Consider the following 18,821-nt stretch of genomic DNA (forward strand, 5'->3'; position numbering starts at 1 on the left):
AAATATAAATGAATTTTACTATAGCTTATTGTGTATGCAGATTATATTTTAAGTTGTTAAAATAAATCATGGAGTTTATAAGACTAGTTTATTCTTTCCTTATACTTTAGACACGTAGAACATATCTGCGTTTGTACATCAGTGTATGTTATGTGTGCTGTAGGTGCAAAACATTAATGGAGGAAACTTGTCCAAGATGTGGCCTACTCAATATTGGTCAGTCGAATCCGACATGAAGGATCAGCAAATTAAACTGTGAACACAAACACCATTATCTTAGGTTAATAAAAGGCAATAATCAGCAATATGCGTTCACACAAATGACTTTATTTGAAGGTTTCATTGATACAACATGACACTGACACATGCACATCGAAACAAACCGTCCGAAAGAACCGGTTCGTGGAAATGAATCGGACTTTCCATCAGCCCCCGCGTGTAGGGTAGCAGCCCACTTATAAAGCTGAAGCCCCGCCCATTGGGCATGAACCATTATAAAGAATAAATATCAGGTAAGTATGAACACAACAACGTCACACATAAAGATAAGTATACATCATCATAAACATATACATATAAACATATAATATGCTCATAATGTGAACATACACACATATTAACCACCTTCCTCATGTTCATTTCAATAAAAGTTCCCCTTTTCCCCCAGACACATAAACACTGGTGCAGAAATAGGACCGGAGTTTATCTCCTCCCTCTTGCTGTAGTCTCGGCGGACTGGACCCGGAAGACGGACGCGGACAATCTACAGCACAAACAAAGACGGACTATACAAATATACAGATACGTAAAAAGATGTTCTGTTTTAAACTTATCTGGTGTGTGTAGTGTGATTATTGGGGATGTGGATCAGCAGGGAGAAGTAATATGTGATAAAAACCTGTGTGTGTGTGTGTGTGTGTGTGTGTGTGAAATGGAGCTGTAGCGCAGACCCACGTGTGCAGTCTAGACAATGTCTAAACTACTGCGTGTGTGGGGAGATGATGTGAAGTTAACTAGATGGGCGGAGTGTGAGTGCTGTCTTGTCTTCTGTCACACAAACTTCTATGGGAGGTCCAGATGACTTGTAATGAAAAATGAAATAAGAAAAGGAGAATATAATATTATTGTGAATGAAGCAGCTTCACACAGATATAAACCAGTCAAGTTCATTTCACCAAATACTGTAATAAATAAAAGGGATAGATCAGGGGTGCCCAATACGTCCGGTCGATCGCAAAGGAAGTGCTGGTAGATCGCCATTCAAAAAAAAAAAAAAAAAAAAAAAAAAAAAAAGATGTTAGATGATGTAGAGGGCAGCCAGTCTGAGATCTCGTCTTTTCTCTCACCATGCTTGTGCGATCAAACGCGCCGGTGCTAAAGGCTATGGAGCGAAATCACTGAGTTAACTTTCCAATTTATTCCTACTGAAGAAAGGGTACAAAATGAGTGAGGTAGCGGGATCAAGCATGAAACCGAAGACTTATCACTTCCATGCGGAATGGGAGGATGATTTTTTTTCACGATGTTATATTCGAAGTGCGTTTGTCTGATCTGCCAAGCTACCATTGCTATTCCGAAAAAGGGAAATGTGGAGCGGCACTTCAGGACTGTTCATAAAAACTACGATACTGACTACTTTTACATGGACAGCAGTAATCTAATTATCGACCTTACTCTGAGTAAGATAATAATGTGATTAAGGTGTTTACGCTTTTAGGACACTCCTGTCATGTTCCCGTTTTACATGTTATAGAACATAATTAGATTAACGGCCCGCGTCATTACGTCAACGCAACACGCCGTCCGACGTCCCTCCAGAATTTCACGTGTCAACATAGAGTTCGTCTTCGTTATGGTACCGTATACAGTTGTGGGTGTTTTTTATTTTTATTTCACGAACGCTTTAAGTGCAGTTAATTATTTGTCATGGTGTACGTGCTAATAGACAACTGCTTGAAGCCGTGGTCTGCGTCTCAAACCGCGTAGTTACCGTCTATATAGTAGCCGAGATACATGTATTTTTCCCCACTACAGGCCTATAGTAGGAAAGTATGCGGTTTGGGACGCGGCCGAACTCTCTTGTTCGCCGTAAAACGTAAAACTGCCGTGTGTGATCGTGTCCTGTCGCAAAATGCGGTGCAAACTCTCACACGACGTTCATAATGTGATTAAGGTGTTTACATGTCTGTAATACTCGTCCGTAATGCGACTAAAACAGCAGTACTCCACCTGTCTTAATTCGATTAGAGCTTAATTCGAGTATGACCTTAATTAGATTTAGGTAAGTAAAAATTGCTGTTTACATGGTAGTTTCTTAATAAAAGTAGGGTCTTAATCTGTTTAAGAGTGGATTATTGTTGTCCATGTAAACGCAGCTATTTTTCTCACGACTAACTTCAAATGCTAAGGCAGCCACCGAAGCATCGTTCCGGGCGAGTCACTCCATCATTAAACACAAGAAGTCATTCCAAGACGGAGAGATGATAAAGAGGCATTCGTAGACGCAGCTGACTCGTTGTTTCGGGACTTTAAAAACAAAACCGAAATATTATCTTCAATCAAAGCTCTCCAGTTATCAATAAGTACATTTACACGGCGCTGTGAAGTCATGGCCGAGGATTTGACACAACAGCGTTGGAAGGACATCACAGATGGCGCGTGTTTCTCACTGCAATCGGACGAGTCTACGGACGGAAGTGATTCAGCCCAGTTGTGCGTTTTTATTCGGATGTTGTTTACAGATATGACTTCAAAAGAAGAGTTGTTAGCAATACTGCCCATGAAAGAAGACACGTGGGGAGAGGACATTTTTCAGTCTTTTAAAGACTTCACTGACAAAACCCAGCTCCCAGTGTGCAAATTGATATCAGTCACCACGGACGGTGCGCCCGCAATGGTTGGCAGCGCAAATGGATTCATTGCCAAGTGCAGGGAAGACGATGCTTTCCCTGACTTCCTTAACTACCACTGCATAATACACCAACAAGCCTTATGCGCAAAAATGCTAAACATGAAAGAGATCGTGGATGTGGCAACAAAGGTCGCCTGTTCTATACGTGCTAGATCACTTCAAAGACGGCTGTTCGTGCGCATCTGGAGAAGGCAGACTGCGACCACTCTGAGCTCCTGCTACACACTGACGTGAGATGGCTTAGTAGGGGTAAATTCCTGCAGAGATTTCGAGAGCTCTGTCCGGAGATCACGAGTTTCTTTTTGCTGTTAAACATGCAGAATGCACCCAACTCAATGATGATCAGTGGCTGCTGGACTTGGCATTATTAACCGATCTGACCAACATGTTAAATTAGCTTAATTTGGAGCTGCAAGGAAGAGACAAAACCGTGGTCAATATGATCAGCTCATTTAATGCCTTTAAATGAAAAATGCAACTCCTGTCCTCAAAGCTGCAGCGCCATGATTCTGGGAACTTCCGAAACCTCGCGTCAGATCTGGAGACGCAGCGGAATTGCGGCTTGTGCGCAGTTGAACATTGCACGCTGCACGGAGCAGATTGACAGCTGTCGGTCAGAGTTTGACAGACGCTTTCAAGACTTTGCTTTACTGGAACCAGTCGCTACATTCATGTGCTACCCATTCAGGGACAATGTTGAGGTTGATTCACTCGCATCGAAAATTGCAACGCTGTTTCACCTGAACTCGTCTGAAGTGGAGGATGAGATTTTGAAACTACAGACTGACATTCAGCTGAAGTCCAGGGCTCATGGACAGTTTTGGAACTTACTCACAGGGGAAAAGTACCCAAACATGAGGAAATGTGCAACCTCCTTGACTGCATTATTTGGCTCTACTTATTTATGTGAGTCAGTCTTTTCCCACATGAAGATTATTAAGTCCAAATACCGTTCCCCAATGACTGATCATCATTTGGAGGCCTGCTTGAGGCTGGCTACCAGCAGCTACTGTCGGACTATGCAACCCTGGCTGATTCTATTCAGTGCAAGTCATCAGAGTAGGGTAATGACCAAAATGTACTGAATTGTAGTGTGCCATAAGGGCTCATGCAGTTATGCAAGGTACATGAACATATATTGTGTGTGTATACATATTTGAAGTATATTCAGTATATATATATGAGTAAATATATGTTTCGCATTTTTAGCGTAGGTAGATCTCTTGGACTGGTCATGTTAAAAGTAGCTCGCAAGTCAAAAAAGTGTGGGCACCCCTGGGTTAGATTATTAGACATCATACACATTTACCATGACTTCATGAGTATATAGTATATTTAATAAAAAACATAATGATAACTCTCGGTTCATATTTGAAGCTCAGTACCTCAGTAAAGCCACATTCATTGCAGTTACAGTGCCCATTAATATTGGCATCCTTGGTAAATATGAACAAAGAAGGCTGTGAACAATTGTCTTTATTTTTCAACCTTTTGATCTTTTGTTAAAAAAAAATAAAATCACGAAAAATACTCTGCTCTCATGGATATCAAACAATTGCAAACACAGCACAGGTTTATCCAAAATATATCTGTGTTAAATATAGGTGTGCAACAATTATTGCCACCCTTATGAATTCATGTAAGAAAATTATATGTGAAGTATATTCCCGTTGATATTTTACATTTTTAGTACACCTGGGTGAGGTAACACATAGGCCAAATTCAATTAGTCATTCATGACAATTGGTAAGACCAAGCAACATAGCTGGGATGTGCGGCAAAAGGTTGTGGAGCTTCACAAAATGGGAAGTGGCTATTAGAAAATAGCACAAGCATTGAAAATGCCCATTTCCACCATCTGAGCAATAATTAAGAAGTTTCAGTCAACTGGAAATGTTATGAATCAATCTGGAAGAGGACGTGTGTCTATATTGTCTCAGTGCACTGTGAAGAGGACGGTTCGAGCGGCCAAAAAATCTCCAAGGATCACAGCTGGAGAGTTGCGGGAGTTAGTTGCGTCTTTGGAGTCAGAAAGTCTCCAAAACTACAATCCGAAGTCACCTACATCACCACAAGTTGTTTGGAAGGGTTTCAAGAAAAAAGCCTCTACTCTCATCCCAAAACAAACTCAAGCGTCTTCAGTTTACCAGACACCACTGGAACTTCAAATGGGATCAGGTTCTATGGTCAGATGAAACTAAAATAGAGCTTTTTGGTAATAAACACCAGAGGTGGTTTTGGCACACACAGAGAGGTAGACTTATGGAACAGTCCCTCATGCCCACGGTTAGATATGGTGGTGGCTCTTTAATGTTTTGGGGCTGTTTTTCTGCCAGAGAACCTGGACATTTAGTTAGGATACATGGCGTCATGGACTCTATCAAATATCAAGAAATATTGAATGAAAACCTGACTGCCTCTGCCAGAAAGCTTCAAATGGGCTGTGTTTGGATCTTACAGCAAGACAATGATCCAAAACATACATAAACAAAAAAAAAAAACCTGTGGGGTGAACTGAAGAGGAGAGTCCACCAGCGTTTGAAGGATCTGCCGTGATTCTGTACGGAGGAACGGTCTCAGATCCCTTGCCATGTATTCTGCAACCTCATCAGGCATTATAAGAGAAGACTCTTGTCTGTTATCTTGTCAAAGGAGGTAGCACAAAGTATCAACTTAAAGGGTGCCAATAATTGGTGCACACCTATATTTAACAAAGATATTTTTATATGAACCTGTGTTTTGTCTGCAATTGTTTATCCATGATATCCAGAGAATTTTTGTGAATTTCTTTAACAAAATATAAAAGTTTTTCACAGCCTTCTTTGCTCATATTTACCAAGGGTGCCAATATTAGTGGAGGGCACTGTAAATCATGTTTTTACTTGCAGTACCCTGTAGAGCCAGTAGGTTCAAAGAGCACAGCTGAGCTTCCGATGTGCAGACTCTAATCTATGAACGATAATGTTTTTGCAAATGGCAGCAGTGATACAGTTTAAGACTTCCTGCTTCATTATTAGTCTTATCTGAAAACTGTACACAACTGCGAATTAGCTCACATCATTCATTTCAGATTTGATTTACATTTAAAAATAACCATTTATATCTAGCAATGAATGGTGTGATTAATTGACGTTACTACACAGAGTTTATTTGTTCTTATTTGTTCGCCAGCAGATATGTGATTTTAAATGATTTTAATGATTACACATTTTAAATGATTAGCAGTCAAGACATGAAACATTATTGTGGTTTGGTTTCTGTTCTAGCTGAGCTGTGTGAGAAATGAGGAAATGCTGTCTTTCACATTCTCAGTAAAGCGAAAGTTAAAACAGCCACACCTATATGTTCTCACTCTAGTTTCTGTGGCAAACACTAACAGCACTCAGTGAGCTCAAGGTCCTGGTTCGCTATGGTCATTAAAAATCCCAGGACACTTCTTGTAAGGAGTAGGGGTGTAACCCTGGTGTCCCGGTGAAATTCCCTCATTGGCCCTTATCTATCATGACACCCTAATAATCTCCATCTCTGAATTGGCTACATCACTCTCTTCTCCTCTCCACCAGTGGATGATGTGTAGTGGGTGTTCTGTCGCATCATACACACTGGTGGTGGTTGAGAAGACCCCCGCCCCCCCCACACACACAATGTAAAGTGCTTTGAGTGCCTAGTAAAGCGCTATATAAGGAATTATTATTATTATTATTATTATTATTATTATTATTATTATTATTATTATATACAAATAAAATGAATGAAAATACACACAGATTTATTGGAAAAATCTAAGTCTTAGAATCCCTTTCACTGATCACATCTAGGTTGTACATTTAAGAACAACATTTTGTGACTAGCAGAAGCCCTGCCTCCCAGCTTCAGAGGAGGTTCTGACATCATGTCCAGTGAACTTTTCTGATCTTTATGGACTGCATCAAACCCAAAACCTGAAGTAAATCTGACAGAATAGAAAAGTTTCTTGATTTAGGAAAGACCTCATTCTTTTAAAAGAGTTAGCTTGCTTATTCTATCAAACGAGATAAAAAGCTTTCCAGAAAGTTCCACTGGATGTCTTGTTGAGATCAATTATGAACCTGAGTGAAGAAGCAGAGGAACTGTACAAGTTCAGGAGTTGAATAAAGTTATGTTCTGAAAATTGTTGTTGTAATTTCTGGGTTCATATAAAAAGAGCACATCAACTTTGACCAGAACGGAAGTCTTTCTCTCTTTCACTCTGTGTGTAAGAACACAGGAAGTGTAGTGGCTTTAACACAGACCACTGATCAGTCAGTCCTTCATCAGTGTGACAGGATGGAGCTCCGTCCACTGCGTGTGATGATCTGTGAGTAAATGTTTTCTTTGTGTCTTCATTAGAGTGAGTGGTGGTTTAAAACAATATGTTCAGATGAAGTCTAATGTCCTGTGTGATGAGGTTAATATGTGATTTATACTTTAGAAAGATCACTTAGTCGTATCTGTGTATATCCATATCAGTTATGTGAGTTAGTTTATATGAGTTGAGCCCTTGTGAGAATTTTTTATTTTAGCTTTTATTTTGGTTACTGAGGTTGAGGTAAGGGTTAGATTTATGTGTAGAATATTATTAATTACGTGTGGGAATTTGAGACAAACACGCATGCGTGTGTGTGTGTGTGTGTGTGTGTGTGTGTGTGTGTGTGTGTGTGTGTGTGTGTGTGTGTGTGTGTGTGTGTGTATGTAGAACTTACATGTACTGAATGGTACAGTCTGTGTCACTGTTTTTACGCTCTCTTAATATCTGGTCAGTGTGATGACTAATTATCCATACTTAAGTTTCATGCCAGTTTGAATTCAGCTGTTTCCATGGCACAGACTAAAGGACAATCGACATGTGATGGTATTAATTCTGCTGATGCAGGCATATAAGATTGTCTGAGTGTATAGACTGCTTTGTTTCTGCTAATGTTCTCCGTGACAGTGCTGCTGTTTAACAGATCCCTGATGTGTCTCACAATAAAGGGGCTGCACCAATATATCCCATCCCTAGTCATTAACAATATGTGTTGTTAATTTTATAAGGTTTATTCAAATCTGTGTAATTTTTTTAACAATAAACACAATGCAAATAAATTGCTTTAATCTTTTGGCTGATATTTGCTAACCTTCACAGCAGCAGTTATTCATCTCATAATGATGAGTGAAAATCGACTGCTTCTGTCTCAGAGCTGCAGTTAGCTTTGTAAGGGTCCACTCACTGGTCCAACGACGCTATCCAGCGACGTAGTAGAAGGATTCCTGCGTGTTTCTGTCTTTTCGAAGCGATGTGAATACATTTAGATGATTCAATTTCTATTTCCAAATCTGTTTGACTCTCTCTTAAATTAAATCTGACTCCAACTGTAAAAACCTCAATGTTGTATTTGTTTCCTAGTTATTTGTAGATCACAGATCTGTAAATACTTTTGATCTTTTACATTTAATTAATTCTAGTTTATTCTACACTCTAAATTGTGCTCATTCATTCGGATTCGATGTCGCTCAGTCTCGCGCTGGCCGTGTACGCGGATGTCACGGTCACAAACTCGCCAGTCTTGGTCATTAGCCAGAGGTAATTGACTAATACTATTTACATGGCTGCCCATGCTTGCCCTTTTCTAAAACGTAGTTTGTTTAGTCCCCTTTGATAGTAACACTTAATTATAGTAACGTTATTTCTAGCCAGAGGTCATGACCAATAAAATTTACAGAGATAGACCAATAATATCGGAGTTAAAATTAGCTTTATATAATCATGCCGCAGTTTCCTATGTACACATTAACTAGGAAATATTACAATAATCAGAGGTTTAGACTTCACCCTATTTAGATTTGGTCAATCAACTTTACGTTGTCCTAAATGGAAATTTCCTATCGAGTCTGTAGAATCTACCTACACTTAACTAAAGTCATTAGCCTGGACTCTAAAATCTCAGTTGGCGTGCCACAATGCTCCACCTACACCTGGATTTTAGCCTGTACTAACCTGGTCACAGATTTGTGGTAACACGGACTTAACATAATATACTAGAGTAAATAATTTCAGAATATAATCAAGTCTAAAAAAGAAGAAATACATTCAGCATTACATTACCAATCAAATTCAAACCATAATAATACAACAAAGTCAAAACTTGCCAATACCTGGCATAGAAAACTACACACAGTGATCGTGTGGGAGATCTGCCTACAGATTCCCCGAATCTTTGCCCAGCTCTGCCCTAAATACCCAGACGCTCTGTGGTCCACCAAATGCTGCTGTTTGTGATTATAATTTGATGTTTGTGGAAGGATGTACCTTATTTACATACAGGAGGTAATTTTAGTGAGGGTCTTGGGAGGGTATGCCTTTAACGGCATGCAGTATTTTGCTTTGAACTGCTGTTGAGGGAATGAGACCATATTTTCCAGATGCACCGAGACCTTTTATATGATAGCAAACATGTATAGTCAACATCTTATTCACATTAAAACATGTTATGTAATGCATACAGATCTTGGGTGTGTTTAAGGTGATCTCGACACCGAGAGAGAAGGGTGTGAGGAGAGGAAGAAGGAAACAGTGTAGTGAGGATCTTCCAGTCTCCACTCATCATGATGTGCTAATTCAGATGGAGTTGCTAATTCTGTGAGAGAGATTGAGTTTTCATTCCCGTAGTAGTCCTTTGTCCTCAGAGAGTAGTTCTCTCCAGGTTCAGACATCTCACTACAAGCCTTACAGCGTGTTTAGCCATACTTTTTACCAAAATTGTTTTTGTAGTGCCTTCAAATATAGAAATGATTTAGGCACAGCCCTTTGCTGGGAGCAAATTATACAAGTGGGGTTGTGGTTTATTTCCTAAAAGAAATATACAGTTGTATTTCCTCTGAAACACTCGAGAGTTATTGTCACTGATGTTTCTCTGACAGACATTTTTCAGCACGTTGCACAATCCTAGCCAGAGTGTGTTCATTAGCATGTGTGTGCTACTGAGATTGGGTTTTTCATCATATATGACACATCATCCTGCAGGCTGTATGTATTACACCACAGCTTTAGTGAACAGGAGCGCCTTTCTCATGTGAGACACAGAGAAGGAAGTGTGTAATCCAGTTTCAGATTAGCAGATGTGGATCAGATTAAACATGAGACAGTAATGAGCAGCATAGTGACCTGAGTGAAAATAGCTTTTTCTAAACTCCATTCATTATTGAAACAGGTCGATATATTGCATTTCTTATAGCTGAAGTGAAACTGAATATAGATTTTTGTTGCAGTATATGACATTGTTCTCATTTGTCTTCTTAAAGAAAAGAATCAAGTCAGCGTTACATCATATTCTCTGTTCCTCTTCCCTTTTTAGTGCTTATTCCACTTATCCGAGTCGGACAAGCTCAAGGTGATTTATACATATTTTATTGCCTATGTTGTGTACATGCTGGATTTGTATTAAAGTGGAGAAGATTGTTTGTACATTGTCATGCAGAATTTAAGTTATTTACATTGACAGTGTGTGTTTGCTTTTTGACTTTTCCAGCAGTGTTTAAACCAGTTCTGTCTGTGAAGCCGAATTCACCACAAATATTCAGAGGAGAGACGGTTACACTCACATGTAGGATTTCAGGAGGAAGTGGACCGTACTACTGGAACAAAGATGATGATAATGTTCACAGTTCTGCTGAAAATTTCTACACTATAAAAGTAGATCAGAGTCACAAATACAGATGTTACGGGTCTGTTGATGGACGGACAACAACATGGAGTAATGAAGTGACTCTCTCAGTGATAGGTACATGTCTGATCTTACACTCCTGTAACATGCACTGATACACATAATCATTACAAAACACACTGATTAAATATCAGATGGTCAGAGAAGGGTGTGTTTGGCTGATTTGATGTATTTGTTGTAACTGTACAGAGAGACCAAAAGCCGTTCTGACTCTGCAGCCTGATGGACAGATATTCAGTGGACAGGAAGTGACTTTCACATGTGAAATACGAGGACATGCAGACACTGAGTGGATGTACAACTGGAATAAAGATGGTGTCCAAATACTCTCCTCTGTTGAGAACAGTAAATATTCATTCACTGCTGTAGAGTCTCTCAGCGCTAAATACACCTGCAGTGGACGGAGAAGAAGCGACTCTCAGACCTCAGAGACCAGCAACACTGTTACACTCACTGTGTCAGGTGTGTGTGTGTGTGTGTGTGTGTGTGTGTGTGTGTGTGTGTGTGTGTGTGTGTGTGTGTGTATGTGTTAATCTCTTCCTCACACCAATATTTAGTAACTTCAGCATCACATCACTACATGCAGTGTGGATTAAAGTCACAAGATTTATTTAAAATGTCACAGATCCGGAAAAAAACCCAATGTTTAGTTACTTATCCTGTGTCTAGTAATGATTAATAGTGTAGTTGTACATTCACTGTGTTCAACATTCATAATCGTGAACACACTGATGAAGATGAATTCATTAAGAGTGTGTATTTATGCACCACTCATAAAGTACAATTTTTTAAGAAATTGTGTTTGTTCAGTTATGAACAATTTATTAAATTAATTCCATGTACAGTATATATAGAGTATAATGATATTATAAGACCATGTTGTCCATGTAATAAAGTCACACAACTGTAACTGTTTAACAAATGCAGAATATAAATGCATTATTAGACACAAATCATCTGATTAAGATGATAAAACTATTGTTGATGTTGTAAAGAGGAAAACTTTAATATCATCATCATTTCATATCAACAGAAAAACCCAAACCGACTGTGAGAGTGAGTCCTCAGAGCTCCGTCTACACTGGAGACAGAGTTACTCTGAACTGTAATCTGCTGTCTAATGGATGGACTTTTCTCTGGTACAAAGATCGAGTCCAAGTAGCTGAAGACACCGACACATTCCATGATACAGTCTCTAATGCAGGAGAAACAGTGTATCAGTGTAAAGCACGCAGAGGAAACTACGACTCAGAGCTCAGTGATCCAGTTACAGTTACAGTTAGAGGTACGTCATGGTTTCTACTCTTTCACTGCATGTTTTAAGTTATTTCTTATTATATTTTAGATATTTATAAAGCCTGTCATTCATGAACAGTAGAGCAAAAGTTAAAGTAAAGTACAGCTGACTGTGTGTTCATCAGGAAGAGAATCTCTGTTATAAGAGACACAGACGATCAGATATCAGTGTTATGTAGGGATAATAAATCTCATGGTAGGAGAAAGATGGAAATTATAATTACACAGCACTCATGTTAATCAGACTCATAATGGTGTTTATAACTGCAACTGAAACACAGACATTAGTGCTGAAACACTCACTACAAAATATTAAATTATGATCAATATAGAAAGAATGTACAGCGTGTGTCTGATACCAGAGGCCTTAAAGCTACACTGTAAATAAATCACCTGCTTTGTCTCTATAAGTGCTGACTAATCACTTTGGAAATCATACATAAGAGACCTGGAGCCAGATCACATCAGGATCTCGAGTAATTGTATGGTTTTTTTTTCTTTTGCTCCACTCTGCTTCCTTAACAATGACCAAAACATGAAATTATACAGAATAAAATGTGATGGCAAATAAATGGATTTTAAAAACAACAATTACAGTGAGGGAAAAAAGTATTTGATCCTCTGCTGATTTTGTACATTTGCCCACTGACAAAGAAATGATCAGTCTATAATTTTAATGGTAGATTTCTTTGAACAGTGAGAGACAGAATAACAACAAGAAAATCCAGAAAAACGCACATCAAAAATGTTATAAATTGATTTGCATTTTAATGAGGGAAATAAGTATTTGACCCCCTCTCAATCAGAAAGATTTCTGGCTCCCAGGTGTCTTTTAAACCGGTAACGAGCTGAGATTAGGAGCACACTCTTAAAGGGAGTGCTCCTAATATCAGTTTGTTATCTGTATAAAAGACACCTGTCCACTGAAGCAATCAATCAATCAGATTCCAAACTCTCTACCATGGCCAAGACCAAAGAGCTCTCCAAGGATGTCAGGGACATGACTGTAGACCTACACAAGTCTGGAATGGGCTACAAGACCATTGCCAAGCAGCTTGGTGAGAAGGGGACAACAGTTGGTGCGATTATTCGCAAATGGAAGAAACCCAAAAGAACTGTCAATCTCCCTCGGCCTGGGGCTCCATGCAAGATCTCACCTCGTGGAGTTGCATTGATCATGAGAACAGTGAGGAATCAGCCCAGAACTACACGGGAGGATCTTGTCAAGGATCTCAAGACAGCTGGGACCATAGTCACCAAGAAAACAATTGGTAACACACTACGCCGTGAAGGACTGAAATCCTGCAGCGCGCGCAAGATCCCCCTGCTCAAGAAAGCACATATACATGCCCATCTGAAGACTGCCAATGAACATCTGAATGATTCAGAGGACAAACTGGGTGAGAGTGTTGTGGTCAGATGAGACCAAAATGGAGCTCTTTGGCATCAACTCAACTCGCCGTGTTTGGAGGAGGAGGAATGCTGCCTATGACCCCAAGAACGCCATCCCGACCGTCAAACATGGAGGTGGAAACATTATGCTTTGGGGGTGTTTTTCTGCTAAGGGGACAGGACAACTTCACCGCATCAAAGGGACGATGGACGGGGCCATGTACCGTCAAATCTTGGGTGAGAACCTCCTTCCCTCAGCCAGGGCATTGAAAATGGGTCGTGGATGGGTATTCCAGCATGACGATGACCCAAAACACACGGCCAAGGCAACAAAGGAGTGGCTCAAGAAGAAGCACATTAAGGTCCTGGAGTGGCCTAGCCAGTCTCCAGACCTTAATCCCATAGAAAATCTGTGGAGGGAGCTGAAGGTTCGAGTTGCCAAACGTCAGCCTCGAAACCTTAATGACTTGGAGAAGATCTGCAAAGAGGAGTGGGACAAAATCCCTCCTGAGATGTGTGCAAACCTGGTGGCCAACTACAAGAAACGTCTGACCTCTGTGATTGCCAGCAAGGGTTTTGCCACCAAGTACTAAGTCATGTTTTGCAGAGGGGTCAAATACTTATTTCCCTCATTAAAATGCAAATCAATTTATAACATTTTTGACGTGCGTTTTTCTGGATTTTCTTGTTGTTATTCTGTCTCTCACTGTTCAAATAAATCTACCATTAAAATTATAGACTGATCATTTCTTTGTCAGTGGGCAAACGTACAAAATCAGCAGGGGATCAAATACTTTTTTTCCCTCACTGTACTTATTTCGTGTGGTTATATCTTTTTTTTTTTTTTTTTTTTTTTCTATCTTGGCAATTCTTATGTACATGTTTGCACAGAACAAAAAGGAGTGGCTCTTAATTTCATTGTACATGTGTATAGTGACAATAAAAGGCATTCATTCATTTAATGTTATTAATGTCTGAATCTGGAGGACGCAGTAATCCTGTCAACATCACAGTGCACAGTGAGTCTTCAATGTTCTCATCAGTAATAGATGTACAATATACAGGAATAAAGATAACACTTTTAATCTACTGAATTGTTGAAAATAAATTATAATATTGTTATAAAGAAACTGAGTGCAGTTTCTAGGGTGACACAGATTTGATCTTTTTATTCAGTTAATTCTAACAAAAGACCAACAGATAGCGCTGTGTTCAGGGCTGCAGAGATCTGAGACACAGAGGTTTATACACACATCTGCACACAAAGATCAGACTCAGAATAAAAAAGAGGAAAAAAGAATACAGAGAGATGAGACTTTTTGGATGTCAGTATCACCTTTATTACTAACATAAAGGCAAATATTACTGCCCTAATGTTCAGTTAAATGTATGTGGTTAAAGAAACATTAAGTTACAGACAACTTTTCAGACTCATATCTTCACATGTAACTTAAATGTATGATCTGTAATGTATGCTTTATATATGATTAATTATAATCTATTATTATGATGATTATATAATTATTTTATTATCCATGGTATTTTTCCCTGCAGTTCCATCAGATAGAAAAGCTCCACTGTCGGTACTGAAGCTCCTCAGCAGTGCAGTAGCGGCCTCTCCGTATGTGCTGGTGACCATCATTCTGGCAGTGAAGTGTTACAGAGCTCGAAGTAAGAACTCACAGTGTTCTTCATTAGCCATAAAATTAAACCCTGACATTTAATAAGAGGCTGATTTGAAGTGTTCATGATTGTGTATTTTACAGCTGACCCTGACGAGGACAACAGACCGTATAGAGTGATAGAAGCTGAAGCATCTGTCTGAGTCTCAGGTTTTCACATTATTTTTCATCATCTAGCTTTTAAATAACAGCAGCTCCGAGTGCAGCAGAGAACACTGCATTCAGCCCATGGAGCTGTAACGTGATGAACGAACGACTCTGACCCGAAGACTCGAGAGCTGAACTAATCATTTCTGTTTCCAGGGAACAGACGTGAGAAATGCGACATGACAAAAGAAAGAACGACTCAGATCGGGAGGTGAGGTGAACTAACAGACTGTATAGCCTGAAGACCTAATGCTAAGCTATTAATTAATCATTTCTGTTTCTCATAATTTGGCCTTGGCTGCAATAGCCTATATTTTATTTTTAATTCCAAATGTGATCGTTTGTGCAAGTACTAGATGTGTTGGTGAATTTAATATGTAACATTTTAATTATATTCTGCGGAAATGAAAGAAATGACTTGAAAAAAGATTTGTTAATTTTGCTGAACGAGATTCAAAGATCCGAGTCAGTAAAATGGTCTGAACTTCCCATCACTACTGCTCACTGCAGAGCCAAATAGATGGAGCTGGACGTCTAGCTCCACCTCTCTTGATCTAGTCTAGTAATTTATGGATCTAGTCTAGTTCCACCTCTATGGCTCATTTCGCCATCTACTGGCTGTTAACGTCAATGCAAGCCCTTCATTAGATCAAACTTACTCAAAGGGGAAAAAATGTTGATTGTTAATGCACGAAGGTTAGGTCAAAGTAACCATGAGACTTGCATGGAACTGGAGATGCTGGCATAGCTAATATTGCCTTATCTTTAACATTTTTCATGATTTCATGAATTTTCTGCACTGTTTCTGTGACAAACTGCACGACTAGACTACTTTCTTTTTCCCCACTGTATTAAGGCTATGTAGGCTATTTGTGAATTTCCTAAGTCATATGTGATTCATTAATGTAATAAAGTGTGCTCCTAATATGCTCTTTGCTTTTAAACATGGGAACTGAGTTGCCCTTGCAGGTGTGATAAATAAATAAATAAAATGATCACCTATCTGCTTGTCTTATCTCTTTTGTTGCTTTTAAATGTACACTTCGGGTCTCCCAATCATGAAAGAAAAATGAATGCATGTACAACAAGAGTATCATTGTGAATATAATTTAGATGGAAATATGTGAATATAATGTTGGATGGACTCGGTCCACATGTGATTGTCTTCATCAAATGGTAATAAGTGTCACGAATCGTGACGGAGCAGAGATAGGACGGATGCAAGTGCAGGATGAACAGTTGTTTATTTGAAAGAGAGACAGGCAGACAAATCCAAAACGTGATCCACAAACATGCAAGAGGTCAGGCGATTGGCAAACAGGCAAACAGTGGGCAAGGCTGGAATCTAGGTCGTGGTCACGGAAAACAGGGTCGATAAACAAAACGAGAAACGAACTATGACGAGGGACTGGAAGCGGATAATCCAGCGCGAACGAACTCGTGACTGTGCCACGAACTAAACTAACTCTATGACATTAATCTTCCGCGTTGTGTGCTGGGAGGCGCGCGGTATATATGCGGACATGATCAGCGTCTAAACCGCTAGCAGCTGAGAGCAATACAGACCCACGTGAAATCCCAGCCAATGACAGAACAGGGAGGAGACACGACAGAAACATAAACAAAACACACGTGTCCAGATGTCACTACGGTCAACAACGGAAAAGCAGGTGCTCGCGCATTCGCACATAGAGCACACTGCTTCAAGGGGGAATCGTGACAATAAGCACCTTGTCTTGTAGTCTGAATACAGCCATGTGTCACACTAAAGAACAAAACAAGAGGACACATGTGCTCTGAGACTGGCAGAAAGACAACCAACTCCATGAACATTTGGTAGTAGACTGGGAGTGTTACTTAATTTACAATTTATTAGTCACATACTCCACTGCCCTCAAGTGTTGCTGAATTTATTTTATTTCTATTCGGCTTTATTAGCTAAATGTACATCTAACATAAAAATCAATCTTCACTCTAGGAAAAAAAAAAAAAAATATGATAAAAGATACAAAATAAAATTTTAGTATATTAGATTTCAAGAACACATTTTTTCCCCACAACACTTTAATGGGTAAAAAAAAACATTTTACAAAACCTAAAACTACACATAAATTTTTTTTTCACAGATCTACCCCACTAATTAGCTTGTTAGCGGTGAGGGTTGTGCAGGCAAGACACATGAATATTTCTTTTATCGTATGTTTCCTGCATGAAAAACTCCATGTCCTCTAATCTCTCGAAGGTGAAAAGGAAGGGAGCCTGGATTTTCTCTTCGTCCATTTCACTTTCATAAAAAATAGTGTTGATAAACAGGTCCTGCATTGTGATGGCCAACAAGGCATCATCCTCGTTCATCCTCATGATCCGTGGTAAGTGAACTTTCCCAGCAAAGTGGGGTCTGTTCTCCTCCACCCACTCACAGGCAAGCAGAGTTTCATCACCGCCGAGTCCTTTGTACAAAAAGATAAGACATTTCAATAATCATGTAATTAGTCAAGTGCTGCTCAAACACTTTTATGAAACAAGAAAGGTAATTACATAAACAAACAATAGTCAAACAATACATAAACATTCCCTGTATATACATGGATTCTCTGTGTTGGGGTGACCTCCATGAGGTCTGGCACAGATGGGGTGACCTCCATGATGTTTAGCTCCAGTAAGATTGTTTGTTTGGTGACTGACTGTTGGACTTGACTTTGAAGAAAAAGTGACAAAACAGTAAAAAAAAAAATTCCAGTGTACATTATTTTTTATTTATTACAAATGACCTGCATACTGGGAATGCACATAATGGACATCTTCATCCAAACTATAGTTATGAGTATCATACCTTGCCAGAGGAAATGCCTGTAGTAACTGATGGCACCGCCACCTCCTGATTACAGGCATGTCAGAATGATAAACGATGACAATTGAAAATCTTAATCATAAAATTGTAGTTGTGTTTACGGTCCTTTTGCTGAAAAAAATAACCATAAATTGATAAAAACTCACAGCTGAAAAATCAAAGGGCTTTGCAAGGGTCACATACAGGGCGTACTGAAATACAAAATCAAAACTCTGATGTTATATTAACAAATGCAGTGTTTAGCACACACAGAGGCAATGGTATAGCAATTATATGACCACTTACCATCAACATGAATATCCCACAGTCCGTCCCTCCAAGCTGAAGTGGTGTCCCTGTTAATTAAGAGTGGAATAAGACCAGATACTGTACATACAGTCTATAGTGTACTGTGAATGTAGTATATGATGACACTCCACTGCTGATAATAATGGTTTACATGCAAAAAAGTTAAAAGCTGACCCTCACAGTCTCTCAGTAAAGACATAGTCTATAATAAAACAATAAATACAATACATTTCATTATTATACAACAATATATCTTCTGGAGCAGTCACATGTAAGCAGAATACAAAGTTGATCATAATGTATTACACCATGGTCAGTCTCAATACTGGATTCTGATTGGTTAGAAGCTGGTGTGCATTAAGACACCACACTATCTAGCACAGATGGGGTGACCTCCATGAGATATAGCACAGATAGGGTGACCTCCATAATGCTGCACAAAGTTACTGCACAGGCAGTTCCAGAGAGCTTGCATAGACAGATACTGACAGTGTCTTCCCAAAATTAATGAGAGAGAGAGAGAGAGAGAGAGA

The 18,821-nt window shown here is 39.3% G+C and overlaps 1 protein-coding gene and 1 long non-coding RNA gene across 2 annotated transcripts; one reads left to right on the forward strand and one right to left on the reverse strand.

Annotated features, from left to right (window-relative positions):
* Window positions 1-4,487: 4,487 nt before the first annotated feature.
* On the forward strand, window positions 4,488-15,442 carry LOC128633014 (Fc receptor-like protein 5). Its single transcript, XM_053681494.1, has 8 exons — window positions 4,488-7,247; window positions 10,264-10,299; window positions 10,438-10,689; window positions 10,822-11,094; window positions 11,666-11,917; window positions 14,875-14,991; window positions 15,087-15,152; window positions 15,306-15,442. The coding sequence occupies exons 1-7, from the start codon at window positions 7,217-7,219 to the stop codon at window positions 15,143-15,145; spliced, it is 1,020 nt and encodes a 339-aa protein (XP_053537469.1). The 5' UTR covers window positions 4,488-7,216; the 3' UTR covers window positions 15,146-15,152; window positions 15,306-15,442.
* LOC128633026 (uncharacterized) lies at window positions 15,387-18,761 on the reverse strand. The gene is made up of 2 exons (XR_008396715.1): window positions 17,983-18,761; window positions 15,387-17,846 (listed from the first exon to the last, which is right to left on the reverse strand). It is a non-coding gene; the product is annotated as an uncharacterized LOC128633026 (long non-coding RNA).
* Window positions 18,762-18,821: the final 60 nt, after the last annotated feature.

Source organism: Ictalurus punctatus, chromosome 7, assembly GCF_001660625.3.
Source record: "Ictalurus punctatus breed USDA103 chromosome 7, Coco_2.0, whole genome shotgun sequence".
NCBI classification, from domain to species: Eukaryota; Metazoa; Chordata; class Actinopteri; order Siluriformes; family Ictaluridae; genus Ictalurus; species Ictalurus punctatus.

Bases quoted from the DNA above. Each gene is read 5' to 3' on its own strand.
- LOC128633014 (XM_053681494.1), top strand. From the start codon at position 7,217: ATGGAGCTCCGTCCACTGCGTGTGATGATCT. The intron at 7,248-10,263 runs GTGAGTAAATGT...TTCCCTTTTTAG, and splicing joins TCCACTGCGTGTGATGATCT to TGCTTATTCCACTTATCCGA. The intron at 11,095-11,665 runs GTGTGTGTGTGT...TCATATCAACAG, and splicing joins TGTTACACTCACTGTGTCAG to AAAAACCCAAACCGACTGTG.